The sequence below is a fragment of the Scophthalmus maximus genome, chromosome 12 (genome assembly GCF_022379125.1).
Source record: "Scophthalmus maximus strain ysfricsl-2021 chromosome 12, ASM2237912v1, whole genome shotgun sequence".
In the NCBI taxonomy this organism is placed as follows: domain Eukaryota; kingdom Metazoa; phylum Chordata; class Actinopteri; order Pleuronectiformes; family Scophthalmidae; genus Scophthalmus; species Scophthalmus maximus.
The window spans coordinates 5346859-5372790 of NC_061526.1; the positions used below are offsets into that span (position 1 = coordinate 5346859).

Sequence of the window (25932 nt, forward strand, 5' to 3'; positions counted from 1 at the left end):
ATGACGGCAGGACTGTCAAGAAACTGCAAACGGGTCGACGTTGCTCTGTATGTAGGGTACGGCAGCACCTTGGCTCATGTGCATGTGCACATGGGTGTGTGTGTGTGTGTGCGTGTGTGTGTCAATATAAAGACACCGGCACATAAGCTCCGCTGCCGCTTTTCAGCAAAGATGTAAAAATGTTGCGGTCTGTGTGTGTTCCCTTTCTCTGCGGCCCCGCATCCACTGCCTCATCTTTTGTGCCTTTGACACGCTTGTACGTTCTGGGTTCTTTTCTCCACGGTGCTATGTCATGATCAATTTCCCGCTCGGTACATGACGGCCCCCAGCGCCTCAGAGGATTTGAGGGACTTTGTGTGCAATCCCAGTCAGCTCCGCTTTCTCTCCCACATACAAAACGGGCATTTGTATTCTCATCCCGCTTTTGGCCACTGAGCGAAGATTGCGTACCAGCTTCTGCCTCTCCGGTTCCAGGTCATTGTTTGGAAGGAGAATCGCACCGAATCTCGCCGAGCAGACGCCGACTGGCAACTACCATTTCCGGGCAAGTCTTGCTCATGTGTGCTTTTCTTTTCTTCCTTTGGTTGTAAGGTCCGGGTCAGTCTAGTAATCTTATAGAGCTCTCCGTGTGTGTTTATACATCTGTTTGGGTGTACAGACGGGGGACAGAGCGAAGGCACTGAAGCATTATGAAAAAATTGGGATCAATCAGTGCTCATTTGTTCGGGGACCCTGAGAAACTCAGCTTAGTGCTTCACACTGTGACAGTGAGGGGGGAACCATTGACAAGTGTTGCTCTATACAGCAAACGGTGTTTGTGCACCAGCCTGCCTTTTTAACGTGCTCCTCTCCGCACCGAGCCCAACCACAGCTCGGCATACATCAAAGGATAAGCCAACAATCTCTCCCATGTTCCATTTTCCTGGGTTTTTTCAAGCTCGAGCAGCAGCCGAACGCGGTCTCAAACTTTCAGCGACAGACATCACAAACCCAGAAATGTGCTACTTTCCAATGATTTTTTGCCTGTTCCACATTCAGAAACGGAGCAAAATGCAAAGTATCAGGGGCCGATAATCCACCGGAAGCAAGAACACGCCGTCGAGGACATTTGCAATTCAACAACTGTCATCAGCGCTAATGCATGCTACGCCAATCCGGCCAAAATATTATATTATCATTCTGCTTTCGTATGCCGGCCGGTGCCGCTGCCACTGGCAAGGCTATGGTTTTGTGTGTGTGTGTGTGTGTGTGTGTGTGTGTGTGTGTGTGTGTGTGTGTAGGGGGGCTGCATTATTAAGCTGAATCTATTCACGCAACCTGCGTCGCCCATTCGTTTTCTCTCCTTCTACCCGTCGCCTCTCCTCCCCCGCTCACGCCGTCTCCGTCATTCTTTCCCTCCGCTCTTCACCCTTTTGTTTCTTTCCCTCTCTCTCTCTCTGTGTGTGATCCGGCAGCCACCTGGCCCGTGCCCCGTGGTGGGGCTTTAACAGCAGACCTTTCTTTACTCCGCTTTCTAATTGAATAATGCAGTGCACTAAAAAAGCCCCTCATTAAAGGGTTCTTCTGCGGATTGAAATGCTGAGGCGAACACATTTTCTGCATGCAAAGGTAACTTAATGTATTCAGTTACCTCCAGTAATGAGGCCAAAATGAGAGCCGACCGACGGACTCCAACTTATTTATTTGCTCAGGCTGGTGGCACGCTCTCGACCCTAATGGGACATGAGTTGGTCTGAGGACGCGTAACCAGCATCTCGCTGGATGATGGTTGGCTGTATGTGTTTTCGTGGAGGGACTTGTAAACCCCATGGTGGAATTTCAGATTAACCAGCCTTCGCCCCAGTACGGATATGAGATGTGTTCGGCTAATGTCGACATGCTGAATTTTTTTTCTCATTATCCCGGGCGAACGAAAAACGCTGCCACCAACAACACCCGGGCAGCCGTGTCTCATGCGAGGCGTGGCGAGAAAAGCAACGGCAAAAAAAAAAAAAAATGAACAGAAAGAGAAAGAGAGAGAAGTTCATGTTTAATTTGTGAAAACAACACCCCGACTAATGAATTTCCCGAAGTTTGTTGCCTCGCTTGCAGCTCCTTGTTTGGCTTTGTTTTAATAGAGCACGCTGATTTGGAGAAACGAGGGGCAGCAGGAGCAGGAGTGGAGACTTAAAAAAAAAAAAAAAAGGAAGATGTTTGGGCAGAAAAACACCTTATTTGGACTTTTCGGAGGGGATCCCAGGCACGCCGAGCCGAAAAAGAAATGTCGGAGCTGAGTGTAAGACAAGAAACAGCTTACGCGAGGAGTGCGTTGCCAGAGGCATTTTAATGATCCAGGAGTTTTGAGAAAAGTGAGCAACTGACAGCGCTCCCCCGAGCCCCAGACATGACCTGAATTATTACTGCACACGGAGGCCAACATCTCCTTGTAGCATTGCATGAATCCAGGGGGGGGGGGGGGAGAGAGGCAGGTAGCCGAGTGTCACGGTGGCCCTGGAGAGATGCGAGGTCGCGAGGCGAAACGCAGGCGGCGTGTCGTCCGCGGTTGCAGGAGTTCAGCACGGGTTCAAGTGAGCCGTCCCAGTCCCCCTGGAGTCGGTGGGAACAACCGCGGTTCCTGTCGGTGGCAAATGCGAGGATGCCATTATTCTGAATGTTGTAATGTGAATATTAAAAAAAAAAGAAAAAGAACGTCATCGAAATCTCCCAACTGGTTACGGGTTACACGTCTGTAAATCAGACACGAAGCAGTTTTAAAATTGGAAATCTGACTTTCATACACTTTTGCTCAAAGTATGCGGCACCGACATGCATCGGTGCCTCCTCATCTCTCGTCTCCGGCTGTATCTTCTCCTCTCTTTCTTTTTTTTTCCAAAGCAACCTTTACAAAGGCTAAGGACACGCCTGGAATTCAAAAAGAAAACATATATATATGGGAGAGAAAAAATCACAGTGATATGAGCATCCTGCCTCTTCCCCCACTCCTCAGCTCTCTACTCCTCGCTGATTCCAGTTGCTCGAAAGATACTGTACTTGTGAAGTGGAATAACTTTGCTGAGTGCTGTGACCTTGTTGCGTTCATGAAAGGAGCACTTCTGTCGAATCCGCTCGCAGCAGCCACAAGATGCAAGACGAGACCGAAGAGATGCGCGCACACACTCACACACTCACACACTCACACACACACACTCACACACTCACACACACACACTCACACACTCACACACACACACGCGTGCTGTAGTTTGCAGGGGGAGGTTGAGCGAGGTGAGGTGGCGTTTGAACAGCGAACCGCTCGCGTACCTTTTCTGTTCTGACAGAAACGGAAGCCTCTGTTGAATTCCATTTTGACAGCACATCATTAGCACAAGACTGCAGCGGAACACAAACAGGGGAGCCGGTCGCGCTTTCCCACTCGCCAAACGGCTCGTCGTGGTCCGGGGCGCCGCGCGGCCTCGTCCGCATGAGGGGGCTGTCCTCGTTCGTTTCCGGTCATATCTGGCAGCTCGTCATTTCCCCAAAAAATCGCGCGCCATTACAGGTTCAAGTGGGGTCCGCAGCATCCCCGCAAACTCCCAGGGCGGCTCTCAACTTTGACATCGTTCAAAACGTCAAAAGGCTTATCGCATATTACTCAGATATAAACCGTTTAAAAAGAAAAAAGAACCCTTACCACTCACACCTACAGAGACAGAGAGAGGAGTCCCCGGAGGATGGGAGGAATGTGTTTGTTCCGACTCCTGCACAATAAATGCAATTACACTGGGTATTCAATGTTGTTGTTTTTTCATGTTTCTGTTTTTTTTTTTTTTTCCTTTTGTACTTTTTTTTTTTTTTTCCAGGGGAGCCTTGTCAGTCTGTAATTAGTGATCACTGAGAGGGTTCAAAAAAACAAAAACAAGAAAGACTTGTTTTTGCCTCACTCCATCTTCCCTTTCCACCCCCCGAGGGGAAGATGCCTCACACGCAATTGGATTGCAGAGCCGAGTGCCAAACCCAGACCCACTTGACTTCCAGACGGTGTCAGCTCTCGGAGACTCGCGCTCCGAATTCCCGCCCCACCTGTGAGATTTTTGCTTTTAATGAAAGGCCAAATCCCGCGGGTGTTGTTGATGTCTGCCTCCTGTGTTCCATCCTGAACTGGGGGGAAGAGCGGGGCGACCTCCGGGGGCCTTTGCCTCTGATATCTGCAGATATTGATATTTTTTTCAAAATTATAAATGGAAAATAATGTGGGAAAAATTGCACTTTTTGTGGTAAACAACCACAACTCTGTCTTTTAATCTCTTTTAAAATTCCCCATTGCTCATGATGTGTATAATAGCTAGTGCCCTCTATTGCCTTGTATCTCTGCTGTCCTTTGCTGCGTCTCCCCAACTCTTCGTCTTGCACATGACTACTGTAAATCAGACATCTGGCCCTCCTGGAGACGTCTCTGGCTCTGGTTATTGTTTATTAAATCCAGATCCTCTCACTAACGCAAAGAAAACCGCATTACAGAAATGTTGTTTTTGGACCGGCGGTACAGCGAAAGGTCAGGAATGTTTCACTGCAAACAGCACGAGGCACCGGCCGTGAAGTCATCCGTGAAAAGAAAAAGGGAAGGCAAAGGGTGCAAAAAAGTTCGCGCTTCGGGAATTTTCTGTGCAGGTGCTGTCGACGCATCTGGCGCAAATGAGGGGATGTTTGAAAAAGTAATAAAGGCCGGGGGCCGCCGAGTGAGGAGAAGGTGGGGTCACGTCAGACTCGGACGAGACTGAACGGCGCGAGGAGAAATGTTTTTTCTGTTAAAATGCGTCGCGGCGGCAGGTTTCTCCGTCATGACCGACAGACAGGGTGGGAGGGAGCGGGAGGAGGGGGGGGGGGGGGGGGGGGGGGGCTTTGGGCGCCGCCGTAGAGCCAGGTGGTCTCTATAAACACCCATCAGAGATTGGAATTGGCGCTTGTTTGCATGGCGTTCAAGGAGGACGGCCTGGTGTTTATCCACCATTGATCCCCCCCATGTGCATTACACCTCAGTGACGGACTGTTGTCTGTAACCACCATTACAGGAAATCTATACCTAATACCCATCTTATTATGGAGGCTCATTTTGAAATTCCAATAACAGGAGAGCAGCAGCAGCGTGGTCAGTTATCGCTCTTCCATCGGTGAGCGTACGGCGTAGGGGCTTCTCTGTGTGACTCTGCTGTTTATATCAATATTCGTCCTTATCTTTTGGGGGGGGGGGGAATAACATCTTACTGAAGAATCTCGCGAATGATATTTCAGTGTTGTAATATGCAAGCAAACATATATGCACCGCTTGTAGTTCTGAACATTTCAGCCTCATCGATATGCTAGTGGAAGAAGAAAAAACAAAAACATCACATCTCCTCGTAGCTGCAGGGGGTCCCGGGGTGGGACTGCAGTGATGCAGAGAACATCGGGGGGGGGGGGAGAGACACACACAACATCACACAAGGAGCAGCTTTTAAATTGAAATGCACATTGTAGATGTATAGATAGCCAGAGTTATGGAGTCACAGCGAGCCCGGCAGCCCGTTCTGGGTTGTGATGAAACAATGACCCAGGAGCTGCCGAATTTAGAGACGAGCTGGGTCTCCCAGGAAGCCTCTCCATTTGGGCTGCGGTGGCAAGTGTGACCCTCATCTCTCCGCTCCTCACCTCTTACTAATTGAATCAGGATAATTCTCTGTGTGTGTGTGTGTTTGAGAGAGCGAAATAGAGAGAGAGAGAGAGAGAGAGAGGCAAAGATTTTCTATTGAGTGTGTGTATGTGTGTGTGCGCGCCTGTTAAACCAGGTTTAAAATCGTTAAAATGAGACTTTCTGTGACCCCGCCTTCACATAACCATCCATAACAGGACCGGGAATATCGTGTGCACACACAACCCATGGGGACTTATGGCCCACGGGTTGCCCCCCTACCCCCACCCCAACCCAACCCAAATATATAACAACACCAAAAACCAAACAAAAAAACGTCATGAGAATGTCTTTCAGAGAATATCAATTAAAACCCCTCGCGGACATTCCCTGGGAAATTCTGCATTACAAATGTGTCTACTTCGCCCCCTCCAAGCCACTTCTGCTACTCGGCTCTTCGCTGTATTCTGATGCATGGATTTAATTAAGAAACAGCGGAATAAACATTAAAAATGTATGATTGGAAATTGCCGCGAGTTATGAATTCCTTTTATTTTCCCTTCTTCTCTTTTCGCCGCCCTTCCGTTGAGTACACAAAAACAATGTTTAAGCACTGCGCGGAGCCTTCCCGGTTCATTAGTTAAAGTTTTTTTTCCTTTTGTGTGTGTGTGTGTGTGTGTGTGTGTGTGTGTGTGTGTGTGTGTGTGTGTGTGTGTGTGAAAGACCGATACGTTGGCAGACTTGGCCTCATCAAGGCCAGACATGGACACAAAGAGCGGGATGCTCAGGGGGGGGAGAGACTCTTGTTAGGTCCCCTGTTTAATTTCTAATTCTTGCTCGCCAGCGACGACTGCGCCCGCTCTCGTCGGCGTGCAGGGTTTTAAACAGGGCTTCGAGGAGCCTGCGCCTAATAACTAGTCAGAAGTCGGCTTCAGGAATGTTGAGGTGAACAGGGGTTTAATTAGGAAGCGCGGAGCAATCCGGGACAGATGTTGTGCATTGTTTTTCGCACACATACATGGCAGGGCTGTGTGCGTGCGTTGATAGGGGTGAAAGCAGAATGGGCCGAGAAAAAGCGGCGAGAATGAAACGCTTGCTCTGTAGGCAACAATTCTATTAGCATTTTCTCTCTTCTGTTGTTCCCACGTTGAGGAGATTATAGCTAATGTCCACAGCCCTGCAGGGTGGGTCACTGACGGTTTTCCCTCAGGGGACGGGAAGTGTCCTGAGAATGTCTCGCCGACCTCCCCCCAACTAAGTGGCAGCTACACTACTTAAAACCTGCTGATGGGATAGTGGGGCTCCTCCTCAGGCTCAAGCCGCCACTAAACCACAGGAAACCCTCGTCAGACGGGCAGCGGCTGAAGCGAGGATCAACAGCTAAACAACGTGGCAGCCAGTGCACCATTTTGGGAAAGTAACAAAAGCAAACACACCTAAGGCGGGTTTTATGGCTTCTAAGCCTTAAATAACCACGTCCGCTAAGCTGGAGGAACTGAGGGGTGGGGGGGGAGTCTTGGAGTGTGAGAATTTGAGAGAGAGAGAGAGAGTGAGAGAGAGTTAAACACAGAGGAGCGATGGAGGAGGATATGTGAGAGAATGGAGTGTAAAGACGGAGATGATGAGAGCTTCTGAGGGGCAGATGATGAGGATGACAGCAAGCGGTGGGAGGGGAGAGAGCCGGAGAGAGGGAGGGAGGGGGATGGGGCGGGGGGGAATCGGGCTTTCTTGACAGAAGCAACATGGCAGGATCACACGGCTATTTTTCATTCACCCTCCTCTGCATTCGCACATGATTCCAAAGGTACCCAAGCCCCAAGGAAGCCTTCCAGCAAGCACTGTTTGCCAATTTTTCAAACCTGTCACTCCCTCTCGGTTTGTCGGCTCGTGCTGCACAAAGCGGGCCTCCGCCTCCCGGTGCCGTCGCCGCCGTTGTTGTCACTGTTGCCCATGCGAGGTAAACACGTGAGGCGGTGTTTACCCCCCCACAATGCATCACTTGTCGTGAGGCGACAGACATTACTGTGGGCGGGACAGTGAGTGGTTTCTCTTCTTCTTCTTCTTGCGCTCGCGCTCTCGAGCGAGGGAGACATATTCGAGGAACATGTCTCCCACATGAAGAGACACACATGCCCAGACACTCCCCCCCCCCCACACACACACACACACACACACACACGCTCAGAGGTGCACACCATTCACTGCCCAGTGTTCATTACAAGCTTTGACACAAAGTCCACCGAGACGCTGAGGCTAGTAATCAAACAGGAGCTGCTGCACGTTTCCAAAGGCAAGTCTGTCCGTGCTGCGCACACAGATGTCTGGTGGATATTATAAAGATTTTAAGATCTTTTGGCTTCTACTGAGGCATAATGAAATTGATATACAGTGTTTCCCCTAGGTTCACTGGTTTTGGGGGGGGCACGTTAAGTATATCCACAATCTTTTATACAGGAATTAGGAATAAGGTGTATAAAGAAAATGACTTCTGCTCTGCATTATATGTAAAATACAACAGCAAAAATGTTTTAAAATTATTAAAATTAATTTGACTTTTCAGGGGGGGGGGGCGGGGGCTCCCGTTGGAAGGGCCCCCCTCAATTCAACGATAAGGAAACACTGATATCTGCAAAGTAAATATTCCCCGTTTGATGAGCGAATTCCATAATTTGAATTATTCGTTAACAAAATAAAAGAAAAGGAAAAAGTCCCTGAGCATGACAAAAATCCAACGTGTTCCTACTGGATAAGGGGTGTGTGACATAATCGCCTGTGAAAGTAGTCGAAACTGTAAGGGGTCAAAGAAAGGTGCGTGTTTATTGTAAAGGTGTGGGTGTACATACTGTATGTGGAGAAAAACAAGTCGCAAAAGCGCCGCGGGCCGTCTCGTTTCAACGGAATTTTCCGACGAGAGCCCACAATCAGGCACGTTCGTGTTGCCACATAAGCAAAGTCCCACTTCATCAGGGCCGCACGCATGCCAAGAGACATTACAGCGACAAGACGCACTCCAGTGAGATCTGCACTCACATGCAGCACACTGTCACACCGGCGCACACATTCCTCCCGAGCTCATTCCTGTCATTGTTCTTTCTGTTGTGTATTCTTTTTTTTTTTTTTACGCCGACGATTTGCCTGCATTCCTCTACATACGACGGAGCGCTTTAAGTTTCACTGCGGCACATTCTGCACACACTTGGTCGTTGACTTAATTCCCTTATGCAAAGGGAATTTACTGTATTTATTCAACATTCCTCCGTTTCGATCCTTGACACCGGCTCCTTTAATCTGTCTGAGTGAATTCATTGCTATTCAGCTGTCAGCTCCGCAGACACGGGATGAAATACTTGTTTCATCGGCCTTTAAGATTCGCGGCTATTTGATTCTCTGAAATGTTTGAAAAACATTAGATCCCTATGTGGCGCATCACATCTGCAACAGACTTGACCTCGCAGGGGGGCCGCGTCTTCTCTTGAAAGGGATTTGTGATTCACATCTCTGAAATGATTTTGTTTATCCGCGTCATGCTCCTTCTGTATCATAAGACACGGCACACATATTTTGGATCGGAAGTCTCCTTCAGTGCCTCTATCGCAATGTCACGCACATTTCCCAGGCAGGAATAGAAGTAGGAAATGGTTAACCAGCGACCAGGCCCGGCTAGGGACAGTGCCGGAATGCTGGCCTGGAGCAAAAGGGCAAAGCATTGAGCAGCCACTGATGTTCTCTCGCTGTCTAATTTGATCTCATGAATCCACAACTCAAAGTGGGGAGGGCGGTAAATCCCGGATCCCCGAGGAGCTGTGACACAGGGAAGAGATGAGCCCATTGTAGTCAAGCAACTGCTTCCAATTTAGTGTTCAGGGACCTTCAACTTTGAAATGCTCCCCGCTTGCCCAGGTGGCTTTATCAAAAGACTTTAGTGGAACATGACGTTCCCACGCCTCAACCGACTCTGGGCAAAAGCTGCTAGAACACCATGACTTTTTGGGGGGGGAGAGGATGCGACCCAGAGCTCCGCTTTTGGCAGTGATGTGTCGTGAATAACTGGGTACAAGCGAGATGAGACGGCAGTGAAAACCTTTTTGAAAAAAACCCTCCAGGCATACGGCCATGGGAGAAGTCGCAGTGGGTGGCGGCGAGTGCTGCGGAGGTATATTGCCATAGTAACGATGGTTAGCCCACCAAAGATTCCTGAGCAAACGCGAGGCATCCGGTTTGAACGGCGACCGAGGACCCTCGCCAGCGTGCCTCCTTGTTCAAACCAAACCACGCTGGCACAGATAACGCTGACATTTCAAACCCAAATTACAAGGTCCTCGATTGTCATGTCACGTCCCCCCAATTCACCGAGAGGAGAGGCTGTCTCGGCGAAGAAAAGCGCATTCAAATAGGATTCTAAAAGAGCCGGCACACCCCCCCGACGTAAATCTTTCAAAAGTGCAGTGAGGCAAGAGCGGTTTGCATGTCAAGCACATTTGCGCAAGACATCAAATGATCGCCCGCGATTGGCTCCACGGGGGGGGGGGGGCAATCTGCGCTGCTCAAACATTTGCTGCAGCGCCCGCCGAATCCTGATGGCGATCAAACATAAAGTAACCGTCTCCTCTCCGAGTCCAGCTGGGGATCGCCACGACGCACTCGTAAATGTCACCCGTGAAGCCACTTAGCTGCCTGTCGGAGCTCCCCTCACGTCACCGGTTCATGAGAGCTATCCTCCCTGTGCCGTAGACTTTCCTTTGTGCACTCACGTTCCCAGCAGTTGAGGGGGGGGGGGTTTTCTTCCTCTCTTCCACTACACTTTGTTATTAATATGTCATCATGGGGCAGATTAAATGTGATGGATCTGACGTTAAGTGAAGCCTATGGCTGAGTTTGAGGTAAAGTCGAGGTAGAAATATAGAAAAGCTTGGCCATCGCGTTGTTTACCATTATTCTAATAATTTTACCGCCCCCGGACTTGTCAACTTGATTGATATCCTCGCCTTTCCCCCAATCCCAGACCTCATCAACCTAGAACCAAACAGCAGCAAATGTAACAACATTCCCTCCCTCCCCTCCATATACCACGCTGCCCCCTCCTCACTCCTCTGTGGGCTAGCCTCCCCCTCAAGGCGGTTCTCAACCACCGAATTTACAATTGGCTATTGTGTCCCATGTGTTGCATTGGACCAGCTCAGGGTAAATGAACCGTGTCAAAGACCAGTCTTTCAGTCTTGATTACAGCCCGTCTCCCGCCCCTGTTTCTCTCCTGCCGTAATTGCGGCGAGCTGAGCAGGAGCCACAGATCATTCAAGCACCTGAGCTGCACCCACTCATTCACAGGCCAAAATGGCCGACGCGTTCTTTGCCACTGGCCAGGTTGATTGACTATTTGTAGCTGTTACTCTGAACATTGTTGCCGGGAAAAGGGGGGAGAGAGGGGGGTGAAATGGGGAGGAAGGACTCCGTCCCCTGAGATACTGTGAGAAAAAGAGTAAAAGGAGAAACCAAGCCTAGATAATAAACAGGCTATAGGGTAAGGCGCCGCAGATCAATACCTGAAACCATATTAAATGTCTGGAGTTTCTCAATCCGCGGCAGAAATTTGTCTGACTCAAGCCAGCATTCCTGCCATCTCCTCTTAATATTGAAGTTTCCAACATGGCGGGCCTATGGGAATTTACAGTATTTTATATTACATAACCTACAGTACAGTACAGTATTTTTGGCAGTGCATCGCAGGATATACCTCCACTAAAGGACAGACTTTCATCTTATTTCCAAACAACTATTCAGCCTTAGAGTGGTGTTTCATATTTGACGAAGTAAAATCTGCCACTGGTGGATTTGGACACTTGAGGGAGGTGGAGCCCGTGTCAAAAAATCTAGTTTGAAGACCTGAATCATTTAAGTTTATGTGGAGCTCATTCGCTGTAAAGTTGTGTTTTTATCAAATCCCTTCGAGCAATGAACACACAGAAAGGCTCCGGTAAGGTTTCATCTCATGAGAACTGCAATTAGCACTAATCGTCCGCCTCAAGGTGATAGCAAACCACACCAGGACTGCGACCACATTCACAGGTGTACCAAAAGAGCGAGCATGGGAAAGTACACCGCCACGAAAGAGGGCGAACCGAAAAAAAACATTTGCAATTTTAAAAAAAGGAAGGAAAAAAGGGCCAGCCAGACTTCATATTTCAGTTGATTTGATAGCAGATACCTTGCGAGGCCGCTCGTAACTCCAGCTGCCCCGTGACCTTCATTCTTCAGCAGGCAGGCAGACTCTTCCAGCCTCTGACAAGATTCATCGGGTCTGGCTAATAGCCTGCTCGCTGCCAGGTAGAGCTCCATCGATACACGGGGCTCCTCCTGCCCCTGCCAGTGCTCTCCTGATGAATACTTCTGATTATTTTTTTTGCACACATTTGCGAGGTTTAATACATGTTAGCATGTCAACGCTGAATGGGGTTTGAGTGCAAAATCTTCGCCAAGGCAGTGACCAATAAATACCAAACACGGTCGGAGCAAAGGAGCTCACGGTGCCTTGCTCGAGGGCACTTGCAATTAGGGGGAGGGAAGAGAAGGCATCGCACCGCAGACTACTCGAGCTTGACGTGGGCTCTTTTTTTTTTTTTTTTACAGGTGAAGACAGGGTATTGCGCTCGCCTTCAGGCTCCATCTGCCTCCGTACGCATGTGTGCAGCGAGCGTATGTAATAACCAGACGCACATACAAATATAATGAACTGCATTCCTTGGGTAAACACAGCAGCACACGTGCACACACACACACACAGGATATTGAAACCCTCTCAGGCATGTCGCAGCGCGGGCGCCTGCCGTGCAGGATGATGGAGAGGCTGAACTGCGGAGGCCCCGTTTGCTCTCCTCTGCAGCCCTCACAGGATGTACACAAACACACACAGGCGCGCACACACGCTGTACACCCGCGTTCTCCATCACACCCTTACACGTGCACACACGCGCATCAGCGCGGCGAGCGTACCCGCTGAGCACAAACTTCCACAAAGGTCCCCCCAGGCTGTGATGGATGGTCGGCGAGTTGCTCTACCTCCTGTTTCATACACACATAATCTCATTTGGGGGCCACATGGTGGGAGCCGCACCAAAACAGGGCTAATAGAAGCAGTCGGGCTGTCCTATTCCTCCCCTTCCCAGTCGAGTCATATCCATTATACTCTGCTGCTTATATGTACGACTGCTCCCTGTTAATAAAAAGCTCTATCCTTTGGATTAGAACTAAAACACACAAAGCTTTCAGCTGCATTATTCATCCTGGACAATTCTTAATGTGTCTAGTGCAGCCATGAGATCTCAGTGCATCTTAATATTTCAGCACTTTCTTAATACAAAAGAGGAAGGTCAAAGTCAAATGGGGGGGGGGGGGGGGGCGGGTTGTGTGTGCAAAGAGAGGCAGAACAGGTGCGCGTCTGTCAGAGCCTTTAAAAAAAAAAAAAAACAACAACCAGAAATCAATGTGAACGTGAACCAAGGGTGAAGGTTGCACCTATTAACTACGCCCCAATTACACCGTTGAACTTGTTAACTTCTCCCCTGTCATCGTCACCGTGTGGACACACGCTCTTTGTTTTACCAGGTGCAGCATCTTTCTTCGGCTCCTGTCCACCGCAGTCTCTCTATACAGTCTGTGAGCTACACAAAGGCCCAGCATTGCCATGCTGACTCGCTGCTGGCCGCCTTGCAGGCGCACAGAGAGTCTCCTCTCGCCCGTGATGAGGTTTCACGAACGCACATTTACCGTCCGAAGCATCTCGCACGGAGGCTCGCACACCGACGGGAGCACCGCCGTCTGGCGTGTACGCGCGGCAGTTAACCTGACTGTTCATTCGTTAGCCCTCCTGTACATGCGCATTCAGCCTCGCTGCAGTATAGGGATGTCATGAACTTAAAGAACTATTTGAAATAAACTGTTTGGGTTTTGTTTGGCAGTTTGGGACATTATGTTTTTTTGCCTTCCTTGTGTCTCTGTTTTTTGGAGAAAAAAAAATCCTCTGTTGTTCCTTGTGTTTGTTTTGTCTTGAATTTATTATTTCCCGTTTTACTCTGAAGTCCATTTCCTCCTGTGTAGGCACTTCCCGTTCCCCTGTGCGTCCGGTGTCTTTACTCCTGCCCATGCGTCTCACCCGTGTCCAATCTTCCTCTGGTGTATTGACTCTTTGTGCTCCCAGTCCTCTGCGTCCGTCCGCCTGTGTTCATGGCTCCTGTTTGCGACCTGTCCCTGTCCCGTTCCAGTCCACGTCGTGCCAAAGTGATTTTTTTGTTATCTTCACCTCCTGAGACTGTAAGTCTGTTTTTTGGTGACTGTGTTGGTTTCACTTTAATTCAACTATTATTTGTATCGCACTCTGCCTTTGGGTCGTGCTCCTTGACCCTTGACACGGGGAGGGTTGTGGCCGGAGCTGTTTGTTTTGGTCTGACATGCTGGTGCTAGTGTGACGCCCGGCGACAGTGGATATCATGTGTATATAACCATTAACAAACAAAGCTAATTTTGCAATGAGGAGCTTTGCAGGCGGCTGCCAGAGCAAAAAGGCGGCACTCGAGGGTAAATTATGTACCAATGTGTCTGGCCCCTCATGACTCTTATTCTCATCTTCACGAAGGCCGCGCGTGACAACATGGCGGATGCTGGATGTGGTTTAAATCGTCAACTCCCCCCCCACACACACCTTAACGGGGGGCCACGGACCCTGCTGGCAGTTCCCTTGACATCCTGCACCCGTTTGAGCAACGCTGACAGCGAGTGATTCATCTGATTCATCACAATGTCTCCTAACCAGTGAGGGAGAGAGGAGGTAGGCACGCACAGGACGCACACATAAACACTAAACAGGAACTTTGTACCTGAGTATCCGGCAAAAAAGGCAGAAATGCACAGACCCTCGCTGCCACCTGTTTGAATCAACATCAAGAGAACAAATGGCTTGTGACCTTTTCTGCAAAACACCGACAACAGAAATTACATTATGATGGGCCCGACTGACATTTTTGCAATCTTGATGAGGTACACCGTCACAGTAAACAAAACTGTATTGCCTATTAGCCTCTCAAACAAACCCTTACGTCTGATCTGTGTTGTGATCCAGCTCGTCGACGGGGAACTATTCCCCAGGGTTGTACTGCAGTACAGCAAAGTGATGTTCTCATTTAGCCGGCTCTAGTTTCTGGTGTCTATACAAGAGGACAGCCATAGAGAAAACAACAAAGGCTGGGCGCAGCATATCATAAACCTTGGATGCCTTGTAAAAGTCAATTTAAGGTACAAACTCCGACTAACAATCAGCATGAAAAACAAGTCTGCGATATGGTGAGTGTGCAGCGGATTGATAGTGCCACAGGAAAGGCGAAATCTCCAAATATGAATCGGCGTCATCCTGGTGAGCCCTATCTAATGCGATCGCCGCCGGTATGAAATGAAATTCCATTTTCGATGACATCAAATTGAAAGAAGCGGCGAGAAGAAGGTGGCATCCTCGACACCGCCACTTACAATCAGCGGCGTGGAGAGCAATCAAGGTGGCGTGCGGCTTAAATTTCTTGTCTGTTTCTTCCCTCGCCCTCCTCTCTCTGTCATTCGCCATCTTATCATGACAAATGTCGCAGATGAGTCCGGGGCTTCCTCAGCTTATTCAATCATGAGTATTTATTCTCCTGTGAAGACGACTGAGCCCACTGTCACATTTATTGTATGCAGCGGAGAGATAAGAGGAGGGAAAAGAAGACAAACAAGTAGAAATGAAGCAATACTTCCCACGGTTTCCCCTATAGGTAACAGCATCTATATTAACATATTATGCAAAGTAATAAAGCAGAAACCGTGGAATCCAGCCATAGAGCAATATCTCTGACTTTCTCACTCAATCTCCTTCATTTCTGCCAGCGTATCAGGTAAGTCTAATCCTTCAGATTAGTAATTGCTTTAGCGCAAATGCATTCAAATCACCAAACCAAATTATTCCCGAAAATGCTGCCCGCTGCAGAAAATGCTGTTAGTATTGCCTTGCACTCTTAGTCCTTTCATTTTCCTCCCAGAACATAAACAACAGAAAGCCTGAGCCGCCATATTGAATTAAGCCGAAATGGATCCAAAACAATTTTGATAAAATTAGCCACAGTCGGCGGTACGCAGCGCCGCACAAAAGACAAGTGCTAATGACAACGTGGCAATAAACAAACCAGCTCATTGCACATCATCTCATTTCTTACCAAACAAAAGATTTGCAGATTGTGGGGTATTTTCTTTTTGCGGCCCATCCTGAATTTCAGCAAAGTTGCTGTGTTTTGTTCATTGTGATGTGATCACCGGCTAATGACGTGCATTACTGACGCTCCCACAAAATCCTTCTAATCTAATGAGAACTGTAGCAAAGTTGTAATAGAACAACAGATAAAGCCTGCTCACCTTTATCAGCAACGATGGGAGGGGGAGGTGGGGGGTGTGACCAAACACGTTAAAGCTCATGTGGCACCTCTTATCAAGTAATTATCTTATTGAGCTGCCTGCCACAGCAAATTTCACAGATAAAATCACACAGGCGGCATCATGGGACTCTGGTGACTGCAACATGCAGGTTGTGAGGAATGCCGACGAAAAAACGAACACAACAGTGTGGACAGTGGTGGCGCGGCTGCGTGAATCCCAACACACGGGCATTTGTGTAATTGTGAACACGTGTCTGGTCACGAAGGTTTTACAAGTTTAAACCAGGTCAGTTGTGGCTTTGCATAGGTGTTTAGGCAGCTACATGTTGTAGCTTGACACAAATTAGGCTTGAGGCAAAGTACTACATTTCCATATTGGTTTCCTGTTCCGCCTGCAGCCTGAGGAGCAATCAAATCTCGTGTTTTGGCTACAAACACCATCCGGGCGACTTCCATTTGCATGGCGACATTGCTCGTCCCCTGCGAGTGTGCCCTATGCAAATCAGGTGCCTCCGCGGCCGCACTCAGCCTGGGCAGGAGGGGTTGTAGCAACGAGGCGGCACAGGAGGAACAGCTGGCCTGAGCACGGGAGGCGAACACTGGGGGCTAAGTTAAGGGCGATGTCCAGTTATGCTTGCTGCATCAACCCCGAGGCAAGATAACCAGGTACAAGTTTTCGGAGCGGGTGCCTCGCCTGCCCTGAGGGGCTGCACTTCCTCGCGGCTCACTACTGATTAAAAGTGATCCACCCGGGCACGAGCGGCGCTTTGAAGTGCCGTGATGAAACCAAAGCTGCTGGCTTGTGATAATTCGACGGCTAAAGTGAACCCATTCCTCGCTGCATTATGGTTGGACAGCATTTATTTTTCTGGCAGCGGGGTGTAACAGAAGCCACTGCCAAAGGTAATAAAGTTAAGTGTTCTGTTAGGTGCGCACGCGGCTCATCAGCCTTCAGATGCAAGGATTAGACACAGGTATGTAAAAAGACAAAAGTCCGAGGAAGAGATGAAATGTCTGCTGCCCCTCCTCAGCAGCTGCTGGGTGACACGCCGGCTTCTCCCTAAATGATAAATGAATCATTAAGATGTATTGCCTGACATACGGTGGGCTAAGTAGTTGTGATGTTGTGAGTGGTGAATGATGGTGCGAGAGACAATGACAGTGTTATAATATTCTCACGTTGAAAAGTCTGACTGCTGTCAGGAGTTAGTAGCACCAAGGTCCCTCTGAAACAGTTATCCCGATCGCACTGTGAGGGAGGTTTAACCCGAACCCCCAATATCCAATCCCTGGATTGCCACCAGTGTAATCTGGGGCATCTTACTCGAGAAGTCCTTCACCACCTTCTTTGTCTTGCTGGCTCCTATCTTAAACTTTGCTTAATCACTGTTTAAATGTCTGACAGGCAAAAGAAACAAAAAAAACCCCGCCTCAACAATAAACCCCCTCCATTTCCTGGTTACCTGCCCGAGCAGGTTGCCTGGGCAGTTATTGGAAGATTAGGTGGGTGAGGAGGGGGAAAAGACGGAACCCGATACCTCGTGGAATTACAGTGAGCCCTGTTCTCTCTCCCCTCCCTCCCCTCCCTCCCCTTCTTCTTTCTCTCTCGCCGCCCAAAACCCAGAGTCCCTTGTCAAACAGTAGGGGCCATTCTCCATACCACTAACAGGGCCGTCTTTCTTGTGCCTGTCTCTATCTCTTCCCACAGATGGACAAAAAGAGAGGGAGTGGTAAAAGAGGCGAAGGGATTGAGGGTCAGGGGGAAAAAACCCACACAATGAAAAAAAACATACCTAATGACTACGTGTCACAGATCTCAAAATGCTCAACGGCATGTGTGGCGAACCTGAATCTCAAGGAGGTCAAATGGTTTCACCTGGTAGCGATAGAAGTATAAAATATGATGAAAATATAATGGTATTTCTTTAACGTCATTATTTTCCACCGCAAATTTTGAACAAAGTCTTCCCCTTAACTGAGGCTCACGAGTGTCCTTGAGTGTTTTATTGCATCTTTCGCTGTAGTGGCACTTACCTGGCGACAGAATGGTTTTTAGACGCGGCGGCGCTAAAATCAAGAGCGTGACCGCTCCACTACTTAATCCACTACGGAGGTTGCCGTTTAGTGCCATAATTGGAGCACATGAACACACACCTTCTCTTCAATTAGCTCTCTTGAGCAGCCATTAAATCACCTTCTATTCACCCCGGCTGAATCAACAGTGGGTATTTACCGAGCCCATGGGATATGAAAGGCAATTTGAATATCTGCTAGTTATTGTTTATTAAAGACCTAACAGGCCGCAACACACAGTAACCATGGATATTTTTCCCAGTCGGCCACTAAACACTTTCCTGACTATTTTATTACGAGTTAAGTATTCAACCTGAGTGCCCCAAATCACAAGAAAATACTCTTTATGGGGCGAGTTTTGTCCGGGACTCTGTCTTCTAACAAATGCACAGTCCATAAAAGTTACTGCAGCATTAATGCAGAGAGTAAATAAATAATTATATAAGTGGAGCATAGTGACACACAATACATGCTGCTGCCGCAGCAGCAAATAGAGTGCCCTTTTAATTATGCAGGAGACATCCGAAAGCAACAGCACTCCTCACACCCTGGGAAGCAGCTCGGTGAATACACCATATTAGAGGCTGTTAGAGAAAGAGCAAGGGGAAGAAGAAAGAGGGAAGTGAAATGATTTCAGAGGAGACATGGCAAGATGGGAGGGGAGCGGAATATGGAGAGGGGAGATTAAAAAAGAAACCACGGCGAGAAAGAAAGAAGCATGGCAGAGAGCAAGCTTTGTACGGGGGCAAGATGTGGCGGAGGCTGGGAACAACTGAGAGGAAAGGGAATACAAGAGACAGCGAGGAATTCAAGGATGTCCTACACAGGGCCAAAGGAGAGTCTGAGGGGGGGGGGCAAAGCAACAGTGGGCACAGAATATAAAAACATGAACACGGAGATATCGAGAGGAAAACAACAACAGGCGAAGAAAAAGAAAGAAACGGCCCAGAATGCTAACGGAGAAGCTGCTGACGCCGAGTAAATCGCGGATCAATAATTCATTAGACTGCCATAGAAAACACATAAAACAACAGTGTTCCGTTTCCTGCAAACGCAAATCGGCTGGCTTCATGGTTATGTATCAACTTTTTTCCACCGTTGTTGCACCTGACAAAAAAAAAAAAAAACAACGAACAGCCAACCAACTATTTATATGTATAAAGACTGAACTTATAAAAGCATGCGTTCACTGGAATTTGACACATCACGCCACCTACACCTTCGTCCAGCGCTATAAAAGGAGGGAAAAGGTTAGTGAGCGAGAAAAGCAGGAGGGGAGGGGGGTATTAACAAAAGAGAGGTAAGGCTAGAAGGAGGGTGGATGAAAGGAAAAGAGAGGAAAAGCAGGTAGGAGATGGCAGACATGTAAAGATAAGGGAGTAAAAGAGACCGAGGCATGATATGGGAGGTGATGTAAAAATGTCTAATTTCACTGCTCGGTCAATGAATTGATGCAGACCCTGAAGTGCAGAGGAATGTTAATATGGCTTCCTGGCCAGATGTTCCCACTCAAGCCAAGACTGTAAAAAACCGACTCACAAAACCTTACAAAGCCATGTTTTGTGCTGCATTCAGCCCTACGTCTACCTTTCTCTCGCTCTCTGCTTTTGTTTTTTCTTCTCTCGCGCTCTGTCGCTCTGCACCTTATTTAGAAGAAAAGGTAGCCTTGTCACAGACAGGGAGCAGGGCGGGTGCTTGACATGGCTAAGGTGGGGGGGGGAGGTAGCCAGCCCCTGCCACGCTCCCCTCTGGGATAAAACAGCTGCAAACCAAACCCGTATGTGAGCTGTCTACAGCACTCTGGCACATATTTGCCAAGGCAGACTCAACACATGCCGGGATGAAAGTCAAAAATGTTGGACGTGTTTGGTCGAGTGGTAACAATCCCCCTTCCTCGGCTAATCTAAACCGTACTCTTCCCTTTTCAATATTACATGTGAATGGCACTCCAAACCAAAACCGATCAATACCGCTAACTTGACACACATTAGCACCATAAAGGCAACAAGACTACTGACACTAGCCCTGTCAGAACGCATTATGGTAGAGAGAAGACTAAGAGGAAGAAACAGGAGACATTTAAGAGTAGTGGAGGGGGGGGGGGGGGGGGGAGGGGACATGGAGACAGTTCTTCTTACCTGTTTGTTGTACTTGTTGATAGTCTGACTGCTGTATTCAGAGCAGTGGTCAGATCCAAGGGAAATGTTATCTCCGGTGCCAACAAAGGTATTGGCAGGGGGCAGGTCCTGAACGGCCTGGTGCTTTTTTCCAGCTGTTGGCGACTGCGGGTGAAGCTGGACAGTGGGGAGGGGCGAACTGGACTTGTAGTGTCGGGCCAAATCCGGGCTCCCTGGCCCTCCGTTGACTGAACGGTAGCGGCCCATGCAAGGACTGTCGGACAGCTTCTCGTTGACGCCGTCATAGCGCTGCCCGTTGGGTTTGGAGGCCTCGACAGTGACAATACTGCTGTAGAGCGGCTGTTTAGATTTCTGTTTCTTCTTATCTTTCTTGGGCTTCTTGGATTTGTCATGCTGCTGTGGGGTAAAGAAGTCTTCGTGATCCTTCTTGCCGGCCTCGTAGCCATTCTTATTTTTGGGACGGCAGTAACGGGCCATGACTACAACAAGAATAATGAGGATGACTGTCATGATGCCTGAAACTACTCCGATTACGATGCTTAACCGCTGTTTGCTTAGATCATAGTTGGGGTCGCCGGCAATGTTGGTGTTGAGAGACGTGCTCAGGCTCTTAGCCACCTGGGCCTCCACCACTGTGGAATTGGAAAGAGTCTCATTAACAAACACATGAACCAGCGTGGTGGTGCTCTGTGAAGGCGGCCCTCTGTCGGTCACCTGGACCACGAGTCTGTGGAGGCCATAATGCTTCTGCTCCAGCTTCCCCACCAGTGAAATAACCCCAGAGCCGCCATCAATCTCAAACAGCCTGAAGGGGTTCCCCCCAATGATGCTGTAGTTCAGGTCTGCGTTGACGCCGGTGTCAGTGTCGGTGGCTATGACAGTTCTGACCACTGTTCTGATGTTACTGGAGGGAGGAAGAAGGGTGTAGGAGCTGTTAATTGGGAAAGTGACCATTGGTGCATTGTCGTTCTCATCCATGACAAAGAGTGAGACTGTGGCAGTGGCAGATCTGGGAGGGTCGCCACCATCCACAGCTTTGACACGGAAAGTGTATGTAGTTTTCTGCTCTCGGTCAAAGGACAGGGTGGAGAAAATAGTCCCAGTGTCATTCTCAATAGAAAAGATCTCCTCCTCTTCTTCAATGAAAAGACTCATCTCTGCATTTTGACCTTTATCTGCATCAATGACTGTAACCATACCAACAGGGCTGTTTGGCTCAAGGTTCTCTTTGACGTAGAAGGTGAACACGTCCTGCATGAACTTTGGGTCATTGTCATTCTTATCGGCCACAAGGACGACCACTGTTGCAGACCCCTGAAGAGTGTTTATGCCCTTATCTCTGGCTATCACTTTGAATTCGTAGCGCTCTGTTTGCTCTCTGTCCAGGATGGTGTTTACTCGGATGTCTCCACTGTCTGCATCGATGGAGAAAATCCCATTCACTGATGAGTCAAGGGAATAGGCTATTTCAGCATTCTTCCCACTATCTGCGTCAATGGCCACCACTGTTGTCACCCTCTCGCCAGGGGCATTGTTTTCCGGAAATGACACCTCGACTACATTCTGGCTAAAGATAGGAGGGTTGTCATTAGTGTCGCCAACTTTGACGATAACAGAGTTATTACTTGCCAGACTGGGGCTCCCGGAGTCCACAGCCACTATAACCACGTTGTATTCCTGTGTGGCCTCATAGTCCAGCGTTGCAGACGTGTGGAGGAAATATTTCTTTTTATTCTGCTCACCCTCCATTTCACTGGCTGGTTTCAGCTGAAAGGGCACATCCCCTACCACTGTGCAGGTCACTATGCCATTTTCCCCCTGGTCACGGTCTGACACCTGAACTAAGGCAATGGGTGTGTCCACCACCACATCCTCAGCCACATTGGCTATACCATCTTTTAGGAAAATGCGTCCAATCTTCCGTATCTCAATAGCGGGAACGTTGTCATTTTCATCCTTAATGTTCAACACCACAGTCGCCTTGTCCATTTTGGGTGGCTGGCCTCGGTCACGGGCCATTACCGTGAACCTCAGTTGGCTCACTTCTTCACGGTCAATGCGGTGCAAGACACTCAGCCACCCTGTGCTCTCATCCAACCGCAGCAGCCTCCTCACTGACTCTGTGGCTGCTCCAAACACATATTCTATTTGACCGTTAACCCCCACGTCTGCATCGGCCGCTTTGAGCTGGAGTATGGGGGCACCCGGGGAGCTGTTTTCTGGCAGGTCAGCTTCATACACACTCTTCTCAAACCGAGGGTTGTTGTCATTCACATCGGTGATCATCACCCTGAGAATGGCCTGGGAGGAGCGAGGGGGATCTCCTCCATCCCTAACACGCAGTGTGAGCTCATAGGAGTCTCTCTGTTCCCTATCAAGGGCCCCTTTAATAATGAGCTGGGGCTGCTTCTCTCCATCAGTAGTGTCGGCGACTTGCAGTTCAAAGACGCTGCTCCTGCTCGCGCCTTCGTCAAACCTCCTCTTCCCCGAGTATGAATCCGCTGAAGAGCTCAGGCGCCTTGAGCTCTCCCCATTGTCCTGGATCAGCTCGTATCTCTCTATTCCATTCCTGCCAAAATCTCTGTCTGTGGCGGTGGGCAGCAGATAAAGGGTTCCAATGGGTCTGTTTTCCTCCACAGACAGTGACAGGACAGAGGACGGGAAGGACGGGGTGTTATCATTTATGTCTAGTATGATGACTTTTCCCTCAAACAGGTCGACCCAGCTCTGGGCTGGTCCGATGACTGACACCTCGAAATCTATAAAACACTCATTTTCATCAAATATCATTTGGCACTGCTGTAATTTTTCACGGTCTATCCGCCTCTCGTTGGTGCTGAGCTCCCCTGTGATGTTATCTATTTTGAAAAAATCCGAGCCTGATTCGAGGGTGAATGTCACCTCGCCAGACACGGCGACAATGCCCAGGTCGGCGGCAACGTTTCCTACTCTGACATCGGCGGGTCCCTCCTCGGCCAAACGGTACCGGAGCACTTGCTTGGCAGCGGGCTGATTCACAAGCTGCAGGATGAGCAAGCAATAGTACAAATAGTCCACTGCACCAGTAGTCCTCATTGTTCCAGTTAGGATTGGGGGGGAAATATGTCGAAAAAAAATGTTTAAATCACTGATGGAAAGTCCGAATATGGGCAGGAAATGTCGCTTTCATTCAGAGCGAAGCCCTCTGTTTCGGGACGTGTAAGACTTCATCCTCCGAACGACTTCCTACGTCGCTCCTGCTGCAGTGCAAAGCAGCAAGTGCACGGGCTTCCCTCTCTCCTCTCCTCTTCCACCTCCAGCACTGGGTGCAAGTTGCTCTTTTACTTGTTTTTGGCAAAAGAAAAAAAAAGAACGGAAAGAAAACCACCAGAGAGGCTCCGTGCGCCCTGGACGGTGCCACGGACAGGCCGACGTGGATTTCGTGCGCGTAAAAGCCAAAATGTCACAGTCCGAGCATCACGCCACCAGAAAGTGTCATGGGTCCATATCGCGCCATTCTACTCACAGTTTGTGGCTATAATTTCCTTTCTGGGTGAGGCTGCAATATTCCCGTGTCCGACATGTGTCAGGGGATCATTTAAACGCCCGCGCAGTTTCCAAACTCATCACACGGCGAGTGTTGATCGCGCCGAGCCTGTCAACTCTCCGATCTCGAGGAGGCGAACCCACACGGGGCGAATTACCTGTCCGGTTGCCTTCCCCTGCTCCCCGTCTTCCCTCCGAGTCTCTCTTGCAACCAGCAGACAGTGTGGTTCTCTCTCCGTTTGCGAGCCAACTCCACAGTGCACAACCTTCTAAAAAGAAATCAGGGTATTATTAGAGGAAAAAAAATGAAGCGGGAAATAAAACTCTAAAAAAAAAAATGTATATCCGACGCAGGTTTTTTGGAAACGTTGGTTGAATTCCTCAGTGCGTCCAGCGTATTCAGCCTGTTCCGTCACCTGCAGACGCGCCGCATGTGTTGGCAGCCCCTATCTGCAGCACTGTGAGAGGGATCCACAAATGATATTGCAGTCTCTCTCTCCCTCTCCCTCTCCCCCTCTCTCTCTCTCTCCTTCTCTCCACCCCCTCCGGTTTCTTCTCACCCAGCAGCGCACTTAAACAGGGTCCGACTTTAGTCTCGACCGCCGCGTCCTGAGCCCAGCAGACGTTATTTGACCAAAATGGCACAGAGGAGGTAGATGCGTTAATGTTTTCACCGGTAGGGACGTGGCTCGGCACTTTGTGAGAGACAGTTCGTTTCGTGCCACACATCGATGCCTCATGAACCCATGGACGATTTGGCGAGATGCCCCATGAAAAAAAAATGCTATATGATGTATTTTACTTGATGGCAGGCATTGTAGTTGCCTGCTGACGTTATTCCATTTTGCAGGGGATGTGGTGCGAGGCTGTTGCATCTGCAGCAAGAGATTCCGTGTGTGTGTGTGTGTGTGTGTGTGTGTGACATATTCAGAGTGTAACTTTTACGCGTATTTTTCACTACGATATGAAACGCTTCCAAATGTGCAGAGGCGCACAACGCCGCCTCTGCATGCACGACAGACTGGACGGGACGGCGGCGGCTGTGTGCGCAGTGCTGTGGTCTCCCTGTGGTTCCTCATATGTATGAGTGTGGTCGCCGGTGGCTTCTGCTCTCCGGCGCAGCAGCGGGGCTCGGCGACTTCTCGCCTACAGAGCGTCGTTCCGTCCACTCAGCATTCAGGAATCTGAGACTGTGACTCTGAATTTTGTTTTATTATAAAGAGGAATGAAGGCAGAAATCTCTCCTGCACACGTCCCCCCCCCCACACACACACACCCCTTTTCACACGAACCGAGCAAGGGATGTCTTACGCGGCCACTGCGCAAACCCAACTCTGTGTACGATTAGTGTGCGCGCTGTGTGTCCAACCACAGTTGCCATCCAAGTGTGTGTGTGTGTGTGAGTGTGAGAGAGAGAGAGAGAGATGGGCACAGTGTTGAGCAAACATCTATGTGATGCTCTGTCCGGCATAATGCCTTAATTCTTCCAGGGGTGCACAAAGTGAGGAGGGCAAATGAGCACTTTTCGGATTCATCTCAGTACCTCACCAAAAACAATACGCGTGCAATGAGCATTTTTTCCTTCTGTGTGTGTGTGTGTGTGTGTGTGTGTGTGTGCGCGGGCACGTGCGTGTGCGTGCGTGAAATTATACAGTGAACGAGTGTAATGAGTGAGTGAAGGAGTGAGGGACGGAGTGGGATGGAGGGAGGGAGGGAGGAGACGAGGCAGCCAGTTTCTCAGACGACTGTCTGAATTCCAGCAGTGGCCTCATCCTTGCTTACTAGCGCCCTCTATCGTCACATTACAATCTCAGTCGGTTGTGGTGAAGAGTGCAGCAGAGATGAGGTGAACCTGCACATGTGCAGTTGGAGGTTTTATTGCGATGATAGTCTCTCTCAAACCCAATTTAACTGCAAAATATGAACGTGCGCAATAATGTCTGATTATGGCTAGGGTATATTCGTATGTACAAATGACTCAAAAGGTGTAAATTAATGTAATGAGGTCGTTTTTTTACCATCACAAAATAGAATATTTGCATGATTAGAAAGTTGAAAGGCTTGCCTCTGAAAATAAATAGTAGTAAATGTAAAATTGTCACATATA

The 25932-nt window shown here is 49.0% G+C and overlaps 1 protein-coding gene across 4 annotated transcripts in view; it reads right to left on the reverse strand.

Annotated features, from left to right (window-relative positions):
• pcdh7b (protocadherin 7b) overlaps window positions 1–24454 on the reverse strand; it is a 101781-nt gene extending 77327 nt beyond the window's left edge. The window contains exon 1 of one of the 4 annotated variants that reach the window (XM_035618485.2): window positions 20301–24452. In XM_035618485.2, coding sequence (XP_035474378.2) covers window positions 20301–23375 — 3075 coding nt within the window. In that variant the 5' untranslated portion in view covers window positions 23376–24452. Of the gene's footprint in view, window positions 1–20300 lie in introns of all 4 variants that reach the window. The other 3 variants (XM_047336479.1, XM_047336481.1, XM_047336480.1) reach the window with 3 other exon arrangements.
• Between the last annotated feature and the right edge of the window lie 1478 nt (window positions 24455–25932).